The sequence below is a fragment of the Manis javanica genome, chromosome 3 (genome assembly GCF_040802235.1).
Source record: "Manis javanica isolate MJ-LG chromosome 3, MJ_LKY, whole genome shotgun sequence".
NCBI lineage: Eukaryota > Metazoa > Chordata > Mammalia > Pholidota > Manidae > Manis > Manis javanica.
Window position 1 is genome coordinate 73843729 of NC_133158.1, and position 20117 is coordinate 73863845.

The window sequence follows — 20117 nt, forward strand, 5'->3', positions numbered from 1 at the left end:
TCATTGTGTGCACTAATCTGCTTCTAGTAATTAAACAGATTGTGAATGTTAAAATATTTCATTAATCACTGCCGCTTAGCTTTCAATAAACCTAAATTTTAGTGTAGATGCAAGCATCAGTTGTTTCTGAATGATTGGAGAACATATTGCTATGACATTATTTTCCCATAGCACTTTATGTGTATTTCTGTTTCAGGGGTTACACTAAATTGTTATGTTTTATTGAGAGGACTGTCTTCTCCATTAGAGTATTAATTCTTAAGACCAGTGTGAATGTCTTATTTATCTTTGTGTTTCCTGGCACATGAACACACTCAGTAAGTACTTATTAAATAAAATGATAAATCCACATGCATGCTCAAATGTTTTTTGAGGGCAGTGACCTGATTTTATGCATCTTTGTGTCTTCCTATCTGAAGGCTGAATATATATATACAAAATATCAAATTATAGGTTCTATTCAGTTGTCTTACAGCTGAGGCCATAAACAAATATCCTACAGCCATTTTCACACAATAGCTCTTCTACCTGAATTTTCTTCCTTTCTGTTTTTTCAGTCATTCTGTTGCCTATTCATTCATTTATTCATTCATTTTAAAAACATTTCATTCTCTCAACTCCAAGAGTAACTGTTGGCCATTGTCTGTTAGAATGATTCAGTTTTCTTTTATCTGCCATTTCAAGTTCTCATCTCATCTTTCTCTTCTTTTATGAGCAGGTTGATGCCTATATTGTGAATTCGTTTCTGCCTGTCTTGAGCATGCTGCAGTCTTTAAATTAGTAATGCTTCCATCATAGCATAGAGGACTGAGCTGTGTATACGTTGCTGTTATCATGGCGATATCCCACACATGGGGCTGAAAGTAGCATAGTGAATGTATAGAATGAATTTCTATTTTTTCTCTTACAGGTATATTTAGTAATGCTTATCTTTCAGAAGTAGAAAGAGCCTATAAATCTATAATGCAGTGTACTGTTTGTCTTCCTAGATACATAGGCTATTTTATGATTTTCAATTAGAAGATGATTTAGATTTTGCTTGAAATTATACCACTGCCTAACTTCTCAAGCTGTCTGTAGTTACAAGATAATAGGATCTGAGTGAACCCTTAGAGGAAGTCTATGGTATGATTGGTAAGATCATACATATCCTTTGCTCTTACTTGATCAGATCAGAGCTAAGAAAATGTCTATTGCTAGACAGAATTTTGTTTCATTTTGTGAAATCTCCTTTTTGACACAGCTTCTTAGCAGTTATGTTGATAGAATATATTATTCATCAAATATGTAAAATCATGAACAAATATTTGCATACAAAATAAAAATGTTCACAGACTGGCCTAATGTATGACCTGAGATTAATTCCTTTGCTATTAAACATTTTCTTAAAACAGGTTTAAAATTTTAATGAATGGTTATTTAAGAACAAGCACAGCTGTGACCAGAGGTCAAGGGAATTCTTCTTTTATCTCTTTTTATACATTCTAGTGTTGCCATCATTAGTTAAAATACATATTGTTATTAAACACTTAATATATCATCTAATTCTTGCTTTTCCTAATGATAATATCTGAAGAAAGGATCCATAGTATTCCTGGTCCTGAGGAAAGAGTTTGTGTGTACAGATCAGTGTTTTGCAGCATTTTAAGAGTGTTGCCTTGTTTCATGTGACTTAGATTCCAAACTCCATGGCTTGAGTCCATGCTGAAGCAGGACGAAAATCACACACACAAAAAGTACAAAAGTAGTAATAGACATTCAGCATGTAGAACACGGTCCTTAAGTATGGGCAGTTCTACCCGCCAAGGGTATTCAGAAGTATGCAAGGACATTTTGGTTTTCATGATGAGGGGTGGAGGAAAGTGCTGGCATGAACATTCTACAGTGCATGGGGCAGTCCCACCCAAGAGGACTTACTCTGACGACATGCTGATGCTGACCTCTCCTGCTGGGTGACACAGGTCTAGTCATGGGTGACAGTAAGCTATCCAAAGGCACAGGTTCATTGTTTGCCATTTAATTGCATTCTGTTTACTGATTTTCTTTAAAATTCTGCATGCAAAATACTGGCATTTTCTTTATAGTCTGTGATCAACAATGGAAAAAACTTCCTTGCCCAAGTGCTATATGATGTTAGAGGGACCTTAAAGACATAGTTAGGTATTCTTCAAAAATGGTTTGAATATGTAATAGTTTAGGAGAAGCAAGCACTTGAAAGTCTTGTGCTTGGTTTGAAATGACCTTCCTGTAGTACATTATGAGCTCCTAGAGGGCAGAGGGTTTACCTAGCTCTTTTCTTCATTCTCAGAGACTTGCATAGTGCTTGACACACAGTAGGCCAAGGAGAATAATCAGTGGTGACACTGGTCTTAACTGTACTATTCTGAAGAGAGCTGTGGTCCCTGGAGTTGGCATCCTGGGATCAGATTCTAGTCAGGCTGCTGCATATCTGTGTGCCTCGCACACAACCCTCTGTGCCCCTGTGACCATGTTTGTGAAGCCCCACCATTTAGGATTGAGATTAAATGTGTTAATATATGTAAAGCCATTGGAACAGTGCTGACACATAATAAATGTTAAGCCTTAGTTGTTATTAACATTATATATAGTGTTAAGATTCCTGAAATATTACTGTAGTTCTGAAAATTAAATATCAGTATTTTTGAGATATCTGGAAGGTTTTCTCTTTCTTACCTATCATTCTTGAGGAAGAATTAGAAACCAAAGTGTATTGGTTTGGCAAGCAGTTGGATGAATTTCTTTACTATATTAGTAACTACATAGTTGTGATTTCATTGCATGGACATACTAAAATAATTTATTATAAAAACCATCTTCTATGTTTAAAATTCATAGAAAATATGAACTTACTAACATGACAGCTAAAATTGTATTTTAAGGACTAAATAATTAAGAGGAGTTTACAGCAGTCTCATTTTCTACATAACTAAATTTTACTGATTAGTCTCTAAAGTACAGTGAAGAACAACAAATAGTAATCGATTCTTGTTCAAACCAGCAGTACCTGGTATTTTGTGAGCAACAGGGGTTTCACATTTTTCAGTGACTGAAGTTTATTCCTTTAATCCCCAAAATATTCTTGTTTCTTGGCCATTTTTGTGGGAATGTTTCTGAATTATATGTCACCCGTCCCTGACTTTCAAAATTGGTTATGCAGCTCAGTGAACCAACGAACATAAGAAACCACTACAATCAGCATGACAAACTTCTTGAAGCTTACATTTTGCTAAAGGAGTTAGGAGGTTTCATGGAGAGAAGGGAACTATAAATTTAAATTAAAATCACATATATATTTGGATCACGATGCAAAATTCATGTAAGTGTTCAAAATATGAAACTTCAAAGAAATTTCAGGTTTATGGAGGCTGATTGCAAACCAGGAGATTACATCCTCCACATGAAAGATGCTTCAAGGAGAAGCATTGTAGCTCTGTGTAGTGAACAGTATTTAACAGTTTAATGGATCAGTGTCCTTGGGGTTCTTCCACTTGTACTTCTTTTAAGTGCAACTTTATTGACCACCTCCCTGTCAAACTTCGAAGAGAAGTCAGCTCATACTCCAGTCAACATTTCTTCAAGTCTAGGTTTCTAAACCTTTTCTTGTTCTTCATTGCTTCTAATTTGTAGTATCTAAAAATTGACAGAAATTATTATTGGAACATAAATAATAATAGGAATTTACAATAGTGAACATCGTTGTACACACAAATCAAATATTGATATTCTTAGTAAGTTATCAAGATGCCCACATTCCATCCCTACAAGAGAAATGCAACAGAATTCCCCCTGATTTGGAGGAATTTTCTTCTCTTTCTCTTTTTGGTAAAAATTTTACTCTGTTTCTGTATTAAGATGTTTTAAGCAGTTTAGGTTCACAGCAAAAATGAGGGACATGTACAGAGATTACTCATGTACCTCCTTGCCCCCTGGATATGTAGCCTCCCATATTATCAACATCCCCCACTAGATCAGTATATTTATTGATTTAATCTACATTGACACATCATTGTCATCCAAAGTCCATAGTTTACATTAAGGTTCATTATTGGTGTACATTCTGTGGGTTTGGACAAATGTGTAGTGACTTGTATCTGACATTATAGTATCACAAAGAATAATTTCATTCCTATGTACTTTGCTTACTCAATCCCCCCCAGCCTCCAACCCCTGCAAACATTGCTCTTTTTACTGTCTCCCTAGTTTTGCCTTTTCTAGAACTCATATGGTAGAATTATACAGTATGTAGCTTCCTCAATTTGACTTCTTGCACTTAGTAATATGCATTTAAGATTCCTCCATGTCTGTGTGTGGTTTAACATGGCTCATTTTTTTTTAGTACTGAATGATACTCCAGTGTTTATATGTACCACAGTTTATTTGTCCATTCATCTACTAAAGGACATCGTTTTTTTGCTTTCAAGTTTTGGCAATTAAGAATAAAACAGTATAAATAAGCAGATATAAGCAGTTGTATCTCCTTAGGTTTTTCTGTGGACATAAGTTTTTAACTCCTTTGGGTAAATATCAAGGAGTGTGATTTCTGTATTGTATGGTAATAGTATGTTTAGTTTCCTAAGAAACCACCAAACTGTTTTCCAACTCTCCAGCTATGCATATGGCTGTCCAGTTGTTTCAGCACCATTTTTTGAAAGACTGTCTTTCTCCATTGTATTACCTTTACCTTACGTTCCTTTACCAAAGATCACTTGACTCTTTTATGCAGACCTATTTCTGGGCTCTCTATTATATTTCACTGATGTGTTTGGCTATTTTTTTTCCAAATACATCTGTTTCCAAAATGGCTCTACCATTTTACATTCCCACCAGCAATGAGTAAGACTTCCCATTTTTCTTCATTCTCATCAGCATTTGGTGTCAGTGATCTGGATTTTAGCCATTTTGATAGGTGTGTAGTGGTATCTCATAGTTTAATTTACATTTTTCTCATGAGCTGTGATGTACAGCATCTTTTCCATATGCTTATTTGCCATCTGTATGCTTTGGAGAGGTGCCTGTTAAGGTCTTTAGTGCATTTTTAAATCTAATTTGTTAGTTTTCTTATTGTTGAGTTTTAAGAAGAATTTGTATATTTTGGGTAACCATATTTTATCAGATGTGTCCTTACAAATGTTTCTTCTCATCTGTGTTTTGTCCTTTTATTCTCTTGATAGTTTCTTTCACAGATCAGAAATTTATATTTTTAATGATGTCCAGCTTATTGATTATTTATTTCATGGATCACATCTTTGGTATTGTATCTAAAAAGTGATCACCAAACCCAGGATCATCTATATTTGTCCTGTGTCATCTTCTTGGAGTTTTATAGTTTTGCATTTTATATTTATGTTTGTGATCCATGGGTGTAAGGTCTGTGTCTAGATTCTCTTTTTTGCATGTGGGTGTCCAGTTGTTTCAGCACCATTTTCTGAAAAGACTGTTTTTTCCATTGTATTACCTTTACCTTTGTTCCTTTGTCAAACATCACTTGACTCTTTTTATGTGGACCTATTTCTGGGCTCTCTATTATGTTCCACTGATGTATTGGCTCTTCTTCTGCCAGCACCACGCAGTGTAGCTTTCTAGGAGGTCTTGAAGTCAGGTACTGTCCATCTTCCAACTTTGTTTTTCTTCAGTATCACTTTGGTTATTCTGGGTCTTTCTTCTCCATGCAAACTTTAAAATCAGTTTGGCAATATCCACAAAATAACTTTATGGGATTTTGATTTAGATTGTATTAAATCTGTAGATTAAGTTAGGAAGGCTTTTTTTTCACTATTAAGTTTCTCCCTAAATTCTTACAGATTAAGACTACTAGATAAGCAGGAAATTGCTTTTATACAACATTCCTAATATAAGCTTTTGTTTATTATCCAAAAGGGAACAATGGTTCATATACTCCAAAAAAGATAACATAAGTCACTTATGCTATAAATTACATATGGATATGTGTGTATAAATGTTTCTTAATGGATATATTCTGAATAATCATTTGTATAGGCTATTATTTTAAAGACTTTAGATTTTGTTACATTCACAACTTAATATGAGAAAAGAAGAATCAAGTGTATACTTGGTAGCAAGGAAAATATATTTAGAATAGTATGTTTTAGTCAAAAAAGTTTTATCAGTGTCATTCATTTTCATGCATTTAGAGAAAAATGTTGACACTCAAAGAAGCCTTCTCATCATCCTTATAATACATGTATGTATCTTGTTCAGATACTATTCATTAAGCAAAAATTTTGTTAGAAATACTATAAAATTGACTATCTCTAGGATTGTCAAAATTCTTATCTTAGTAGTAATTGGGGAGATTTTCTCTTGTCCTGTTTTTAATAATACCATGCCTCGGTTTGAAGTTTCTTAGCAAATACTTTGCCATTTCCATAATAATCTTATTATAGCTTTTATAAAATTACTCTTTAAAAGGTGTCAATAAAATGAAGAGTGACTAAAATAGAAAGAGTTCCTGGCAATTACTTATAATTGCTGAGTGTGCTGAGATGGGCTTTTGACTACTTTATCTCTTGGGCCTCTTCTCTCAGGGTTTATTGTTAAAATTGTAGGTTTGGATTTCTATTCATTATGGTAGTCATTAACATCCTATTCTAAGTGCCAAAGAATTCTGTAAGTTTTGTCAGAGAAATATAGAATAGCATTTATTCATTTCAGGAAGCAAAGAGCTGGGAAATCAGTGAGTAGGTAGATGTAAAAGAATCAAATGTGGTCTTTGAATTTCTAGAGCACCAGGATTCCAATTTGTTAAAGACATAATCATCAGCTACCAGTATTATGGAACTCAAGAGAAATTATTACTTAGACAAATATGCTGGTAATGATAATACAGGCAGGAATTAAGGCACCCAGCTTTTGTATTTTGAAAGGAGCTGAAACAAAAAAAGATAGATATATTTTTAAGGTTCTGAAAGCAAATGTAATACTAGAAGAGTGAGAATTACCTAAAATCAAGATAAGGGAATGTAATTATACAAATTAGGTGTCCTCTAACTTGAAAAGATGGTTCCATCCTTCCTAATTCTTGCAGTTATTTCTATATAAATGATTGTTTATATTGTACAGTAAGTTTTATACAGTTAATTCTTTGTCCACATCCTGCTTCCTATACTTGACTAGTAAATTTTTCCATAGCTTTTCATTTCTTTATCCTAACTTAATAGACTGAACAGATAAAAGATGAAGGAGTTACAAAGCAAGGAATTCATTTAAGGCAGTGGCAGAAAGCAAATGATCCTGTTAAGAATACTTGATTAAAATGTTTTTTTATTATACTAATTAGAATTTATTTATTTATTAGATTAAAACCAGAAGAGTGGGAGATAAAATCTCTACCATAAGATAATTAGAGAATAAATTAAACTGTGAAAAAGTATTTACCACAATTGTAACATATAGCATGCTGGTCACTGTCCTAATATATAAAGAGCTCATTCCAATCAATGAGGGCCAAATAAAAGAACATAAAAAGCCAGTAACCCAAAGAAATACACATGCAAGCAAATATTGCATTTTTTGTAATATTTGTTTAAGTTCAGATTTAACCATCAACATGTACCATTGAAATGCCAACCAAGTATAAAAATAAACAAAACTTCAAAACTAAAAATACTGTATGCTTTCAAGGCTTGTGTAGTGGTAACCATCTCACATGACTGGTAGAAGAATAAATTGGGTTTACTTACTATCTGGATACCAAAAATATCTTTATAAATTTTGACCTATCTATTAATCTATTATCCTAAGCTCAAAAAATTCTGATTCTGCCCTTAAAAATTAAAATGTATATAGTCAAATATTTCTTTATGTTACTACTTTATAAGAGAGAAAACCTGAGATCAGCCTGTGTTCATAGCAGTGGGATAGTTATTATGTAAATATTGGTATACACATATAATTCATTTTTTAAGATTATATTTATGAAGAATATTTAATGGCAACTAGAATTATTTTGTTAAAGTGTTAACTGATATAGACTAGATTAAAAATTGTGTATGTGATTAAGAAGTATCACCAATGGCTGTGTTTAGATGTTTTCAAAGCGTCTTTATGTTTTCCTGTAATGCCAAAGTTGTATGCAGTGAAATTATGTTCTTTATAATGAGGAGGAAAAAAGTGAAATGAAAACACAATTGAAAAAGATATTAAGGAAAGGAGTACCAAAATCAGTAAAACTCATTTGTTATGGTAAACATATATACCCCTTAAATTCACAAACCTACTCTTACTCCTAAGCTGCTTTTCCTCTTGTTTCTTGTTACTTGTTATTTCTCTATTGACATAGACACTCTTATATCAAGATGAAAAAATAAAAATTTGTGTTAAATTCAATTCTAGATTTTTATGTTAATGACAGTATTAATAACAGCATTTCTACTTGACTTTTGAATGAATTGTGAGACTTTTATTATTTGTTTAAATATTTGGTTTTGTTTGGGCCTGATAGAAGAATTGTCTAGGGCAAAATAAGAAATAAGATGCATTGGAACATTTTGTATGAAGATGTCTTTCATACAACTATCTTTTGATAGTGAAGATGTGCAAGCTTTGACTGGAACTTTGGAGATATATAAACTGTATTATCACTTCTGTGTCAAAATAGTCGATATTCCTAACTCTGTCATCCAAATAAAAATTAAATGTTTTACAGCAGCTTTTATTTTTATCATATTTCACCTAATTTCATTTAATTTTATTAACCCATAAAGTCGCCATGAAATGGGTTAACCTTATTCTAGCATCCACAGATAACAGTGTTGGTGGATGATGACTGGTGCAGGACTACATGGCATTTAAAAGGTCTAGCTGAAATTTAAATATTACATATAGGAAATATGTATAGATGAGGTTAGATTACACACTTGATTATATGGCTATTTTATCAAAATCCTTGGTCATTATAGTTAGTTGGCATTAGAACTTTAGTTTGACAGCTAGCCACACTTGGAATTCACACATTCCAATCAAGTGTTCCTATCAACTAAGCTTACCTGTTATTGTTCAGTATTTAAATAAGTACTTTACTACTCTTCTACTCAAGATGTTTTATATATGTGTATTAAATGTGCATTTTTATGCAGAATGGATTTGGTAGTGACTATGAGGAACATTGGATAAATCAGTAAGAGGTAATTAAGCTAACACAGTTTATAGTCATAAATTAAACCTGAGCCAGAGGATTGGTGCCAAGCTGCTTGATGGTGGTTGTGTTGCCCAGTTACTCTCTTTATTGCCTCTAAGAAGTAGAGAAGGATAAATGGCCTGAGTGATCTTGGAATGAGGGTTAGATCTGTGGAGGAAGGCAGGGAGAAGGGCTGAGGGAAATGTATGATGGTGAAATAATACAAATAATACATTAAAAGTAATATAAAACAATACAAAGATAACTGGCCACACCCCTTTATCACATCTAAGGCTTTAGAGGTATTTGCTGTGCCTGATGACTGCCTACACAGGGGAAAAGTTTGATACTCTAGGAATCAGAGTCCTTTAAAAGCCACTAAATATTCAAATATAGAGTCAGGTATAGTTAAAGGAAAAATAATTTAGATCTATATTAAATAAATCTATTTTGCTTTATTTTCAGAAGGGAAAAAATGGAAACTTCCTATTTAGGCTGATAAGTTTTGATATCATACATTTTAATGTCTCATCTAAGAATTTAATTATTAGCTGGAGTGTGAGGTGTTGTGTTAGTCATCTTGTCTCCTTAGACTTTCACACAGAAAGGAAAGAGAAATGGCGACCTTTTATGTGACCATCTACTAAAACCATCTACTAAAAATGTTTACAAATGTTCATAGCTGGAATTAAATTTTACCAGCAATAAAAGTTAATGCAAAGTTTCAGTACTCTAATTGCAGAATTGTTCATAGAGATAGCAAGAGGTTCAGCAAAGAATAATGCATTGTTATCTAAAGGGCACTGTTAATTATCTACTCTCACATGGGAATTTTGCTATAATTTAGAACTCAGTAAAATGAGTAAGTTATAATGAATTTAGTCCACATAATCAATAGAGATGAAATAGTTTTTGTTCCTTCACATACTGATATATCCTCCATAAAATTCTTCCATCTAAGCCATGATACCATAATGCCTTAAAATGAATTCATTTTTCAGGGGAACAAAATATAATCACCTTGAAAACACAATATGAATTGTGCTAAGAAGCAAGGTCTGCTTCCAATTACATTCACAAAGCTGTAGAAAGGGTGCTTGTATGGAAATATCTAGAAGTTCAAGGTTATTGCTGTACCACACACATTGGTTGGCGTGCCCTGAGGATTTTCAGGATACTCTTTCAATATCTAACATTTCAACTATTTCAAATCAAATCCATCCCATTATTTAAGCAAACTAGAAATTTGGTAACTGCCAAAATATTAGTAATTTAAGTGGAAATCAAGTTCTAATGGTGATGTGGGCTGTTGGCTCTGTCAAAATTCTGTTTCAGGTAATGAGAGAAGCAGGAAAACAGCTGTGAAAGGAAAGTGCTTGGATGAGCATAGGTCTAGTTCAGCATCTTTGCACTGTGTGCGCGTAATGCTGAAAAATTTCTTTGTAAGTAACTAAACAAACGATATGTATTCTGTGTGTGTGTGTGTGTGTGTGTGTGTATGCTCTCTCTCTCTCCCTATATGCACACACCTGTATATATATATATCTCTGCCTCCTTACCCAGATCTAATTCAGAAAGGTCTCCCTGTGGCAGCTGAACTGGTTCACCAAATAAATAAATTTTGTTAGAAACACAGATAATTTTATATGATAATTATTGATTGGCCAGGTTCTTTTAAATTCCATTACTCATATTTTATTTGCACACACACTCTATCTCTTCTTGGGATAGGAACAGTGTAGATAGCTTTGCTTCTTGAGTCTTTTTTGTAAAAGATAATCAAATCAACAAAGCACTTCTATCAGGTAACAGTTTTGCTAGCTCTCGAGAATGTATTTTATTCTAATGGGAATTATGGAGAATCAGATGTCCTGTGACATCTGATCTGAAATGCTATAACATTGTGATGCACATCATTTACATCAGGAATTCTGTTCTGTCCATGGACACATTTGGATTGGTTTTACTCCACAAAGTTCACATTCATAACCATGTAAGACTCCATCCATGACTTTTTAGGTAGAATTGTTATTATTAAGAATCACTGGCTACATTAAAATCAGCTTATGACTATAAGTTTCTACATTTTCATTTCTAACTTTGTAACAATTGATTTTTTTTTGCCTTATCACAAGATAGATATAAAAAAGAATCATGAAATTAAGAAAAGATTTTTTAAAATGTGATGTAAAATCATGTCTAAATTTATTGATGTATTTTAAGTTACTTGGCACCCATGGAAAGAGACACAGAATTGACAGTTTAGTGAAGACATAAAAATATTCAAGCATATCTGAGGTATGATCTAGAAGCTTCTGTTTAGCCACTCTAATTTATTTATTTTTCATTATAAAGTTATTTTTATTTTATGTGTAATCAAAAATATAAATTTTCCAAAAAATTGTATACATCAACATACTTAAGAATTAAAATAATACTAGAAATTACAATTGATATCTTATTTTGAGGTTGGCATTGGTTTAGGGCTTAATATTTAAATCAGTATGTCATTTTTTTAAATATTGAATTTTTTATTTAGATATTATTCATTGTCATAAAAGTATAGTTAACATAGGAAATTATAAAGAAAAAATACAATGTTTCAAATTAACATAACAATTTTACTTTATTAGAACACGTGTTGGGGTACTTCAACTCAATTGACATAATTTATTTTTAAAAAGCCTCTACAAGGGGCAGCGTAACTCCCCATTGCATAAGTGTGGTGTGGTCTACAGATAGTGACTTCCTTACAAAGAGTACTATGGGGAATGGGGGAGAAAAATACAGTCAAGAAACCTTGACAGTCAAGACCTCAGCTGGGTAATCAAGGTCAGCAACAGACATGATGAATTATATTGGTAGTGTGGACCCTAGATGTGATGTTGTTGAAATGTTACTTTATCTCCATGCTATTTCTTTCCAGAAATACAATCACCCCATCTAATCTTGAGAAAAACACCAGATAAACCCCAACTTTAGTTAATTAGAAAAAAGGCCCTACACACTGTAACTAAGTGTTGATGTGAATACAAATCTATTAGCACATCTTAGTTAGGTAAAGACAGAAAGGCTCAGTCATTCTCACTGTTGTTGGAGTTTGAATGAAATTGTCTGTTAGGAAGAAAATGGCTTAACAACAGGCTTTAAACTCTATAAATACTAGCATTAGAAAACACATGAATATCAAAGCATGATAGATTAATGTAGTAGATATAAAAACTAAGCTAGATCTCCAAAGAGCTAGTAATTTAGCCTTGAAAAGGTAAACTGCCTTATATTTCAAAAGAGAATATTGTTTATTCTAGTGAGGCTATTTGATTAATTAGTAAGACTTTTATACCAAATAGCAACCAGGTTATGTCACATTAAAAAATAAACTTCCAAAATAGAAAGGGTTACTTTGTACAAATCAGAGTACTTGTTACTGGCTTTTTTATGCCATTTTATCTACCAGGTGAGATGGTAAATCTGTAGTAGTATAGAAATATATCCATTATTTTGCAAAAGTATAGGCTTTCCTAGATTTAATTGTTTTTAAAGAAAATTTATTGTCCATGTGAAGACTTGGAAAAAAGTTATTGGGCCTTAAGTCTGTTTATTTTAAATACACATTTTTTTTAACCCTGCCTGATTTAATTGGTATGTAGAAAAAGCAAACTATGCACTGAATTCCTATTTCCTATGGAACAAAATGATTTCTGATAAGTTCTAGAATGTACTGTAAATCAATGACTTAGAAAAATTCTATAGTGTAGATAACCCAAGAGCATTGTTCATCACTGTGTGTGTTTGTTTCTGATTTCCCCATAAAGTTCAGACAGATTTCTAGAAGAATGTCTGTATTTAATTGTTTTTGAACTATGCTTTTCCTATAGGCCCTTTCTTCAATATATAGGAGAAACTTTATCTGTTTACTTTTTTACGTAATACTTGAAGGACACCAGTGTCCTTAATTAAGGGACAATGCAAACTTTTTCCATCTTTTAATCAGAGTAAACTGAGTTTAGTTTATAACAGATGTCCAGTGGCAGACACCTCAACGCCAAATGTCTTCCTTAAGAACTGAAAGGCACACACTTGACACATCAGACGAACAGCATCTTTCTCTTTTTCTGTTCTAGTGCACTGACAGGCAGAATTCACCAGTCACATCGCCAGGATCCTCTCCCCTTGCACAGAGAAGAAAGCCACACCCAGACCCTCTCCAGATCCCACATCTAAGCCTACCACCAGTGCCACCTCGCCTGGATCTCATTCAGAAAGGCATAGTTCGGTCTCCCTGTGGCAGCCCAACTGGTTCGCCAAAGGTAAATCAATTTTATTAGAATCACAGATAATTTTACATGATAATTATTTTGTTCAAGCTCTTTTAAATCCTTTGCTCATGTATCATATGCTCTTAATTATTTATGAAAACCTTTGATATGTTTCTCATATTTTATGGTGAGTACACTACCATATTCCTTGCTTTATTACTGTAAAAATTACATAATTATTCAGAGAGAGCATACATCTAACAGCCACCTGATTTGCTAAAATAAATAGCAGAGTAAGTGTAGTTATTCTGTAAAATGGATTTAAAAGGTCATCATATATATTAAAATAAATTGCATGCTCTTATCAAATGATATTTTACACTCATTTTCATAGTGTCAGGACAGGAAAAATGTGATGGGAGTAGATTTGCATAAGGGCTTAAGGGGTGATAAATGATCACCCATATTTCAAGGTGACTCAGAAGAAGGAATTATTTGTTCAGTACTTTTATACCTGAAGGAATTAATTGCAAAGAATAACATTTTTTCAGAGTTTAGAGAACATTACTGTATAATAGTAAAGACATAATTCTAACAATGTAAATCTAAGCCCCCAGTTTATTTTAGTTCTTTGCAGATTTCTTTGCAAATTGATAAAGGCATATTTTGCTGTATGAAATACAAGATTAAAAAAGTTAATTCCATTTGGTAATATGTTTTATAGTCTAAAATTAGTTGGAGCACAATATTTAACTAGTATTTGATTTTTCTACATTGCAGTTAACTTGGGTTAAGATCACAGTAAGACTTTTTAGAATGTTTCTTAGTCAGAATTATGTAAACATGCAAATTCCTTTTTTTCTGAAATGTTTTCTAAAACTGAAAGTACATCATCATCACATGAACCATGTAAATAAAAATAAAAGCTGTGAAAGCCATATAGATTCAGATCAGGAGCATATACCTTCATATTTCCACATAAGATTCAGACTGATTTTTTTTCATTCTAACGGTCCATAAAATTCAAGTAACATCTATGAATAATGCTGCTTTGTTATTGGTGATTTTTCACTGTTCTGGTAAGAACTGATAAATACCCAGAGCAGAGCTGCCCCCCTTATTAGTTGCTCCATATTGCAGTGGCAGATGCAAAAATACCAAACCAACACTTTCATTTCCAGAGATGTCACAAATCAAGTTGCTCTTTAAAAAAGTAAAACAGCTACACCTTTGATGATTTCTTCTCTCCTACCTAAGTCAAAGAAATGTTAATGACCTGATACTATCTTAATGTCAGCCAAAATCATATGATTTTGATATTCTGCTTTTTCCTATGTAGTCTTTATAATCCTAATATTTACATTTAGGTACTCATTTTCTACAAAGACATTCTGGCACTCATATAAGTTTTCATTAATTTTTAAAAATGAAATGTCATTAATTGGTGATAAAAAGAAACTTATTAAAGGATGGCATAGGAATCTAATATAAACTTCCATATGCCTTAGAAAACAAAAGCAACAATATATTAGTCTGGAAATCACTTCCGTGCATGGTATAACTTTTTTCCCCCCTCTTGTGCCTCTTTAGTCCTCTCCTTGCATGGTGAGAAAACAAGATAAACCACTCCCGGCACCACCTCCTCCCTTAAGAGATCCCCCTCCGCCTCCACCTGAGAGACCTCCCCCGATCCCTCCAGACAACAGACTGAGTCGGCACTTTCATGCTGCGGAGAGTGTGCCCTCCAGAGACCAGCCGATGCCTCTCGAAGCCTGGTGCCCTCGGGAGGTGTTCGGGACTAATCAGTCCGTGGGATGCCGACTCCTAGCGGATGGCTCTCCAAAGCCCGGGATCACAGCCGGTTCAAATGTAAATGGGCGGCACAGTAGAATGGGCTCTGACCCAGTGCTGATGCGGAAACACAGACGCCATGAGTTGCCTTTAGAAGGAGCAAAGGTAAGAAATATGCAAAGCAGAAGCTAACCAATCTGCTTAAACTCTCCTGACAGGACTTGGTATAAAAGGTTGGGCAGTGTTTTCTTTTTTCTCCTAGCGTTCTTCTTCCTTGCAGATCTTTAATTATCTCCCAGTTATAAATAATCAGAAGCTCATTAAAACTTGAACTTAAAAGATGTCTGGAAGAAGGTTCTAAGTCATGATTTAATTTTAGTATGAATAGACTAGACAATTTGCCAGAGATTTATTTCACCTTCCCTTATGTCATCTGCCCAATTTCTTTTCCCCATTAACATGTTGGTGGGAGAATCAGAACTGTTGTTTTTTTTTAAACTCTCCTGGTTTTATCTAATTTGAAAAAAAGTTGGATAATTATATCATAAATTAAGTCATAAATCATTGTTGCCTAGGACCAATATACATTAGACAGGTAAAATGAACTTCTCACATACATAAAACACCAAGTCCAGTTCACTCTTAAAAAAAGTCTTTCTCCATAAACCTGAGATTGTCACACGTGTTGAGTTTATATTTAAAGGTTATCACCACTATCATTTATGTATCCAGGGAAGGATTTGAACCTACAGGGAACCAAAGAGGCAGCAGCAGAAATCACTGAGTTTAGAATTCCTCATAGGCCCTTGGCTGAGTTGTACTGTAATATTTTCTGGTATTTGTTTTCATATTTTTGGCTCTGAGATAGAGTGTTGCCATTTTCCCTCAGCTGAAGGAGGCTTTGCCTTTTTGAGGACTGTAATATAAAAGTGGTTCCAACTCTGCTGATCTTAAACTGTTATTTGATGGGAGTAACCTATTACTTCAAAATAATGTTTTGCTGTTGGTGAGTTAATCGTATGGTCAGGGAATAATGAACTGTGAAGTGTGACATGCACATGTGCACAGCCATGTGTGAAGGTAGAATGATGATGAAAACTTTGTGTGATAATATTTAACCTCAGTGATATTCTAGGGTAAACAGGATAAAAAAAATCAAAATGTCTAGTGTGGCATTCAATTCCAAGGGGAGGGGTGGTGGTGGTTTGCCATGAGTCCTGCCAGGGAGTTTCCTTGGTACCTTCAGCCTCTGATCTGTTGTGAATACGAAGATCTGTGAGGGTTTCAAACAAGGCCATCTAAATATGAAAATGGAAGTGAAAGCACTTATAAAAGCATTTTATTATGTTCTCTGAAAATAGAGAGTTTATCATCCTCAAAAGTATATTTCCAAAACCTAGAATCTTAATTGGAGGGACCTGCCTTTTTTTTCTTTCCAGTGATTTTTTTCCTCTAGCCTCTATTACTTTTCATTCACACAGGATCACACCTGTCTTAAGGAAAGTGTTGGAAGGAGCTCTGACATGAATTGACTGGTCATATCTCAGCAACATATTATAGTTTATTTCCTGAATGGACTTACCCAAAATGTAATAATTATCTTAGCCAACTCATTGAAGACCTGTTACTTCAGGGTTCTTTTACATAATATGTTAGAGTTTTAACACTAATTTAAACCTGCCCTTCTAAGCCCTGGAATGCTGGCTTTTTATTTTTGTATGGAAGGTTACTGATTTTTAACTAGGGTTATAATTTCTTAGGTTATAGGTGTGAAATTTCACTTTTTATTATATTAACTACAGTTATGAAATACTAATAGTGACTTCTGTTATGAAGATTCCTTTAAATATTTTCAATGTGAACTTTATGTCTTGGTTATTGATACCTATTACCAGAGAACACTGAGTGAATTGAAAATTTATCTTTTCCTGAAAGCTGGGTTTTAATCTTGTTTAATTCTGTTTTTAAGGTCTAAGCTCATGAATTGTGTGTATTAATAATGAATGCAGTGTTTATATTCTCAAAATTAATTTCATGTTCCAATTAAATTCACCATTTTAATCAAAATTAGACGTCTAATATTTCTAATTTCAATCTAGTTTGATTTCTAAGGCAGAAGGATTTATAGTTAATATATTAAATGCTATAAAACAGATGTCTCTTCTTTTTCTCCTGTTATTATCTTTATGAAAGAAAAATGGTTTCCTTTTAGTAGATAGACCAAGGGTAAATCACAACTTAAGTAGAAAAAACCTAATTCCTCTTCTCATTTCACTGTTGAGAGACTTCAGAGGCTCGCTTTGGTTAGTAACACAAGGCTGTGTCTATCTAGGATCTTGTAGTTCTTGGTTTCTGTGATCCTGGATTGAAGTTTGTTTCTCACGGCACATCTTTGTAGTTCCTCCTCAGTCAAATTGATTAATTACACATTTATAAGCACTTCCAATGTGCAAGACTCTCCTCGTATTCAGAATAGCTAGAATTCCAATGTTCTCTCCCCTTTCAAATTTAACAAAATATTATCTTAGAAGAGTCACTGTTCAACTCCTTCAGGCAGAATTAAAAATTATAAGACTAACCTCTTAGCTGCATTTTACCAGAACTGAAAATCTTACCAGCACAGATCAAGCAGACTCGGAATCAGACCTGAATTTTACTTTCTGATTTAGAACTTACTGGCTCTGTGGATGTGAGCAACTTACTACATCTTTGTTCCCAACTCCATTCACTTTTCTTACTTTATATCAAGTGGAATAGTAATAGTACCTAATAGCTAGGAGCATAGTTACCCTCTAAATATCTAAATCCCCGTACTTCTCAGTTCTGGAATAAAACCAAAGTAAGAGCTAGACATAGAGTGTCCAAGTAAGTTGTAACAGTTGACATTAATAGTCTTTTTCTAAAATTTAAAACCAAAAACATCTTCTCTTTCTGCCCTTCTTCCTTTTATTCAGCATAGTTCCTAATGAATACTAAGTAAGCACTCGATATCTTGTTTGCTGAGTTATTACAAAACTTAGGCTAATAGAGATGAAAAGAGTCTGTGTGTGCTGGGGTGGGGGTGGGCGAGGATAGAGTGGAAAGGGCTTGTAGGAAGAGGACATCATGACATGTGAGGAGTACCATTTTTTATGTATTTTTCCAGCTGGCCTTCAGCCACAGGTAGAATGTAGTTTCCTTGTTTAAAATAGGATTTTTTTTTCTCTTTAAAAGGATAGTAGTTTTCGCTAGGTAGATCACATACAATAAAGAGAGTATGACAAAGGAGAGGGGATGAAGAGGAAGGGAAGATGATTTTGATTTAGAAAAGGTTTCTTTTTTTAATGAACATTGTAAATGTTACAGTGTATCCTCACTATCCATACCTAGTGTACAGTTTTTTTCAAATTTTATCATGGAATAAAGAGTATGGGGATTTAGATATTTGGGGGCTGATGTATTATCTTCACATAACCTATCAGTCTCCCCAAATGTAAGCAAATACAGACATACTTCTGAGAGATCATGACTGTGACCACTGCAGGGAAGTGAGTATCGCAATGAGGCGACTATCACAATGAAGCGAATACTGCAATGAAGTGAGTCAAATACATTTTGTGATTTCCCAGTACATATGAAAATATTTTTGCACTTACTATTTTCTATTAAGTGTGCAATGACCTTGTCTATAAAAGTAATATACACACCTTAATTAAAAAATACTTTATTGCTGAAAAATGCTAACCATCATCTGAGCAGTGAGTCGTAATCACTGATCACAGACCACCATAACAAATACAAGGAAAAAACTTGAAACATTGGGTTGAAATATTGGGAGGATTACCAAAATGTGACGGACACACCAAGTGAGCAAATGCTGTTGGAAAAATGGTGCCGATAGACTTGCTAGACAACCAGGTTGCCATCAACTTTCAATTTATGTGCAGTATGTGCGAAGCACAATTAAATGAGTTATGTCTGTACATTTTTATGTGAAATAGGAACAACTATCATTTAGACTTGTTTTCATTAGAGGGAATGCTTCACATTAAATATTATCTTCCTATTTTAAACATAAAACTTGGATAAACACTAAAAATTTAAATTAAAATTAGATGTCCATATGGAATACTATAAGAGGAATACTTAAAGCTAAACACCCTGTAAATGGAGTGACAACTCACCTCTGTCTGTTGTGTCCCCTGCAGTGTGCCAGGGCCCATCATCCCTTAGAACCATTTGCTCTTTTCATTTGCATCTTCACTAGGTAAATGGTAAGGGAAGCAAGAATAAATTAAATCCTAATTACTCCATTTGCTACTTGTAGAGAGCTCTGAGGAAAAGAGCCCTCTAATTCATAGTTAAAATGAAAGGTAAGAATTTTCTATGACTTTCATTTATTCCCTTTTCTCTTCCCCCTTCCACCTGGCATAATCAAATTAGCAAGGTAATACTTTAGTTTGAGAATGAATCTGCAAGCTAAGAGTTACTAGATTTATTTATCTTGTTTTATAGGTAAGGGGTTTCTTTCTTATAGTACTGTTTCCATTCTCTGAAGTCCTCAGATTCCGGCCACATATAAACCTGTTTTTTAATAATATTATGTTAGCTAGGTATTTATTGTTGGTTTGTCTTTTTTAATTATATAAGGTCAAAACATTTGTGCTAAAATGTTTTAAAACCTTTTATCATTGGAAACTTGAAATTTATCTGCTTATATCTACATACTGATATTGTGTCCATCTGTATTTGTTCCCCTTAAAAGATTAAGCATACTGCTGTTTCTTATGTGATAAAAACTATCTCTGACTTAAGTTACTTAAAGTGGCATTATTCTAAAATGACCCTGTGTACAATATAACATGTTGAAGATATTCAATGTATTTACTGGTAGATAAATACATCAAATGATTCCCCTTTTTGAGATTGTG

The 20117-nt window shown here is 33.6% G+C and overlaps 1 protein-coding gene across 8 annotated transcripts in view; it reads left to right on the forward strand.

The window, feature by feature from the left end:
- The window catches only part of CBLB (Cbl proto-oncogene B), a 207779-nt gene that overhangs the window by 134549 nt on the left and 53113 nt on the right, over nt 1–20117 (forward strand). For all 8 annotated transcript variants that reach the window (XM_036998645.2, XM_036998649.2, XM_073231708.1 and 5 more), the window contains 2 exons: nt 13282–13467; nt 15007–15372. In XM_036998645.2, the coding sequence (XP_036854540.2) occupies nt 13282–13467; nt 15007–15372 (552 nt within the window). The remainder of the gene's footprint in view (nt 1–13281; nt 13468–15006; nt 15373–20117) is intronic.